At 37.6% G+C, this 5,000-nt stretch overlaps 1 protein-coding gene across 1 annotated transcript in view; it reads right to left on the bottom strand.

Annotated features, from left to right (window-relative positions):
- The window catches only part of LOC119572288, a 31,705-nt gene that overhangs the window by 15,983 nt on the left and 10,722 nt on the right, over positions 1–5,000 (bottom strand). The window contains exons 5-7 of the mRNA XM_037919309.1: positions 4,332–4,447; positions 3,566–3,741; positions 3,168–3,273 (exon numbers count right to left, since the gene is read on the bottom strand). Coding sequence (XP_037775237.1) covers positions 3,168–3,273; positions 3,566–3,741; positions 4,332–4,447 — 398 coding nt within the window. The remainder of the gene's footprint in view (positions 1–3,167; positions 3,274–3,565; positions 3,742–4,331; positions 4,448–5,000) is intronic.

The raw sequence follows: 5,000 nt of genomic DNA, 5'->3' as shown, positions 1-5,000 counted from the left end.
CAGTGCTTAAACGTTGTAACAATAACCACTGTAATGCTGAGGATGTGATTCGAAAGTAGTGATTCTCAAACTGGGGTTAATGTGGTTTCTGGGGAGTAATGAGGTACTTGGTAATCGGAGTAGGTCAAGGAATATATTGATAAATGATAAAAATAATAAACAAACGAAGAGATAAATTAATAAATAATATAAAAGGAAATAAACTGATATTTATGATAATCAAAATTTCTACTAATTAATTTCTTGCAAAGAAAATGCATAAAGAATAAAGCATTCAGTTTTTTCTTACTTCTAATGTTATAGAGTTGAGGTAATGGCAATCTATAAAAAATCTAGTGTAATACCAAAAGGTTTAATGCCCACGGGTCAAAGGGCAGGAGGTAGGGAGAGCTGTTGTGTATATGACCACTGATTATACAGACTAAAACATAATTTTCATTTTAATTTTTTTTATGGAAGAGGGAGTTTTTATATTTAGGTTGAAGAGTGAGAGAGGGCGCGAGGACAAGGCACAGCTGCTAGAAGGGGGGATGTGCCATAAAGATTAAGAACGTTTGCTGTGAAAAATGAGGTATAATATCTATGCATATAAATTATTATCAATTCAGAACACAAAACATGTTCTTATCATACTGGTTTTCTTTTTTTTCGTTGATAATTATTATCAAGACATGCGATTTTCAGAACAATATCATTTCGACATTAATCATATGTAATATCCATTCTTGACGTTAAAACACGGATAAATAGTTTTATTAACTATAGATATAACTAAAATTCCTCGACAGAGAAGTAGGCTTCATAGCCATTGGACGAAACACAAAGTAACATAGGGACAGAATTTTTTTTACACATACGTATATAGAGAAGGATTTACAGGAAATACAGTTTAAGCAAATAGACACTCAAGACAACTAGAAGACAAATAAATAGGAGACGTGGGATGAATCGAAAGACGAACTAGAGCTGCTTAATAGGATGAAAATAAAGCAAATATTCATGTAATTTGTGTGTATACCTTTATTAAGCAATGAGTATAAAAGAACATACATCAAGACAACGAACAAGGGATGAGATAGGGACATATATAAATCAACAAAGGACAAAACACTTAAAGACGACACATAAGTCAACATGAATTAACATAGCACACAACATTAAAAAAGACACATAAATCAAAATATAAACACATTATACCCAAACGGTTCTGTTATCTAAAAGGACTTTAGAACAAACACAAAAAAATCACTACAAAAAGCACAGCACTAGCGGAACTCTAAATACAACACATATCTATTTTGTACATGAAGGGAAGGTGAGTATATACTACAGCAACCTTGACATTTGCTCAGGTGTTGTCGTCCTTAACGTCGTTGTTGTTGAGAAGGACCCAATTTACGTGACAGCTGTCTCTACATCTGGAAGAAATACTTGGTTGTCAGCTGTTGTTACTGGAATATTAGATCGATCCACGACCTTGACTTACCTAGGTCATGCGAAACTTTTATTAACATGGTATACGTAATATACACTATGACTGTGTGAATGTTTTTTTTTGTGTTTTTCAGTATGTATTTGATGTGGTATAGATATTTGTCATTTGTGTTTGTTTGTCAGCGTGTTTGCGATAGCGAGAAGAAAGATGAAGAGAGAGTTATAGAAAAGGGATGCAGGAGGTGGAGAGGAAGACATTTCTCATCAGTATCCTTTTATGTGAAAATGTAGGATGCTGTGGGATGGTTTGAAGAAATGCGGAAGGAACAGGGAGAGAGGGAGAGGGCGAGGGGAAGGAAGAGAAAGGGAGAGGGAGAGAAGAAGGGAAATAAATAAAGAGAGAGAGAGAGATAGACAGATAGATAGATAGATAGATAGATAGATAGATAGATAGAGAGAGAGAGAGAGAGAGAGAGAGAGAGAGAGAGAGAGAGAGAGAGAATACATGAATCTACGGGCAATGTACGTACATATAATTTCAGCAGATATTTTGTTGTCAATATTATCACAGTCTTTACATTGCTGCCTAAATCACCAACATATATCTGTATATCGTATATTAGACTCTTGTGAGGAGGAAAAGTGAGGTCTCTGAGATTCTGTATTTGCTCCAAAAATGAGAGAAAAATGCCTACTCATGTCATCGACGCATACAATATGGTTTCAAATAGTAATCGTCCTATGCGAAAATGCGAAGTTAATAGGCCTATATAAGTACGCCAATCCTTATCATATGCTTTTCAGTGCAACACGTGATCAGAGTGCATCATAGAAATATCATACAATAACGCCATTCCAGGTTTAAGTTTTAGTGCCATCAATATATTACAAATAGATCGAATAGAATCACTTTTTTTATGCAGTTACGAAGACCAAAAACATCTTTTACTAGAGTTAAGAAAATGTTTAATTACAAGGAGAGAAATCTTATAATTGTTTTCCTAACAACAGCAGAACATGCCAGAACGGGATTCTTGTATGCAACATGCAACTGAAACCATTCATTCTAAACAAAATTAGTGTCACGGTGGCACTCCAAACACTTAGCAAAACCTAGAAGACGGAAGATTGCAAAATATATGTGCAATAACAGTATTGGAGGATGAAGGAGAGAAAGAAAGGACAACTTAATATATATATTATTGGACTATGAAAGAGCGAAGCGCCAAAGCATACCTTAAATAACAGAATAAAAAGTGAAAAAAAAATCTAACACAAATCGTGTCAGACAAAACTGTAAAATAAAAAGATGACAGACGTTTATGTAATCCGCAGTCAGATCTAATCGTGCGTGCAGGATCTTACGCACCTCATCGCACAGGTGTACAAATCAGATGAACACCATGAACACCATGAATCAATAAACCGCAATAAACCATCCATGGTGTTTATTTTCTGTTCTGTACACCCGTGAGGCGAAATCTGAAAGCGTCTGCATGCGTGGATTGTATAAACAACCAGCAGTAGCGATAACTGTAACGACCAATTACTTTATTAAGAAACCAGTCCTAAAAGCTATGTTAAAGCGCAGATTAGTTACTATAGAATCAGTCATAAACCCTAAGATAACAAAGCGCGGATTAGTTTATGAGGAAATACTCTTAAAAGCTAAGTAAACAGAGCACAGACTAGTTAACACAGAATGGCGCTTGAGGAAAACCTGCATCACTCACATTATTAAGAGACCAGTCGTAGTAGTAGGTGTAGCGGCGCCTCCCATCTGCAGCAGCATTGAGGGCGCTGCTCCTGGCCGGGTCTTCGGAGCAGGTCGCTAGGAATCTTGAAGGTAAGAAGAGTCACGAGTTGAGGGCATGCTATTATAAATGATGATGCTATTTCCTATTTATTAAAGTGAATGTCTTTTCATTTCTGCTCTTGGAGTGATTGTACATTTTTTTGGATTTCTGGACGAGACAAAAGATAAATAAGAAAGTGGTGTTCATTATTTACATTTTGATATAAGATGGTAGTAGCAACTTATAATAAAACTCCTGAATCACGCTACGTATTATTATCATCCTTATTTATTTATTTATTACTTTACAAAGCCCTTTAACGAGCGGTTCTCCACCTGAGAGCATCTTGTTCCGTGGCACCAAAGTCGCTCCTGAACCACTCGAAGATGGAGTTGATGATGATGGTTGACTTATTGATAGACGTGACACCATCCCGGCACAGGTTGGCCATGGATGTGTCCAGCTTTCGGTCCAGGTCGGAGGCGAAATACGAGGCCAGGGGCGGGCAGCTCTGTGGAGTTGAGGTCGGTGTTGAGGGAACAGAGAATGTGGATATTTTTTGTTCCACTCTAATCATGATTTTTCTTTTGGGAAATTAGGAGCCATCATTCTTGCGGGTGTCGAAAAGACAATTCTACGAAATACTAAACAATTGCTATTATAAAGGATCACAACTATTAACCTGAAATTTGATTCTCGCTTAATTAAACATCATAAAGAGAAATCAACACACAGAGGCCCACACAAACCACAATCACTAACAGGAAAATACCAACAATGATACTCTAACCCAAGGACCACTTATAGAGACAGCACTCATTAACAAGAAAATGACAGTGAGAATATCTGAAGGTCTGCGCGTTCATAAGAGGTCTCACACCAATTGCCTAGACGCTGTTTATTAAACATTTCGTCAATTTAAACCTTCACCTTTATCTTGCACATCGATATACCCACGTAAATACACTCTATCCCATAATCATCGTGCATTAAAGTGAAAATATCTGCTGAAAATCCTTAACAAAAGCAATTGATCTCAGAAACATATGGACGCGCATAACCCTCATCCCCCCCACACACTCCGAGGTCCCTCTTACTTACCGCAGCGCCACAGTTGAGGACGGAGTGGATGCGGTGATCAGCTGGAAGCGTGAGGACCCGGCGAGGATCGTCTGAGGCAAACATGACATCGCCAGAGGTTGGGTGAGCTCGGTTCCCTGAGGATTGTTAGTGGTTTTAGTGTTGATGTCAAGTGGAAAAAGCGCCATTTTGGTGTATTTGTTGTTTAAGATGGCGTTTGTGTGAGGTGTTATTTGAGAGAATGACTGGAGTGGGGATATTTTTGTTTTCTCTTTGTTGCTTTCAAATATCTGTCGAAATGAATTATACTGTAAATCTCCGGTGAGAATTCTTTTCTAATCACTCTTCTTTATGTCTATCCTCCTTCGCTTCATCTCTTCTATATTTCTTATCCCTAACCAACTTCTTTATAATTGTCGATCCCATCCTTACCTTACTCCTTTTCATCTATCCTCCTTCACTTCATCCCTCCCGCATTTCTCATCCCATTTCCTTACCCCACTTCTTTATAATTATCCATCTTCATCCCTCAAACATTTGCCATCCCTATCCCTAACGCACTTCTTTATAATTGTTCTACTTCGCTTCATCCCTCCACCCTTCTCCTTATCCTTACCCCACTTCTTTACATGTATCCTGCTTTCGTTTCATCCCTCCCACCCTTCTTCTCTAAATCCTTATCCTTACTCC

This window comes from Penaeus monodon, chromosome 4, assembly GCF_015228065.2.
Source record: "Penaeus monodon isolate SGIC_2016 chromosome 4, NSTDA_Pmon_1, whole genome shotgun sequence".
Classification (NCBI taxonomy): Eukaryota; Metazoa; Arthropoda; class Malacostraca; order Decapoda; family Penaeidae; genus Penaeus; species Penaeus monodon.
This window is presented reverse-complemented; position numbering and strand designations above follow the sequence as displayed.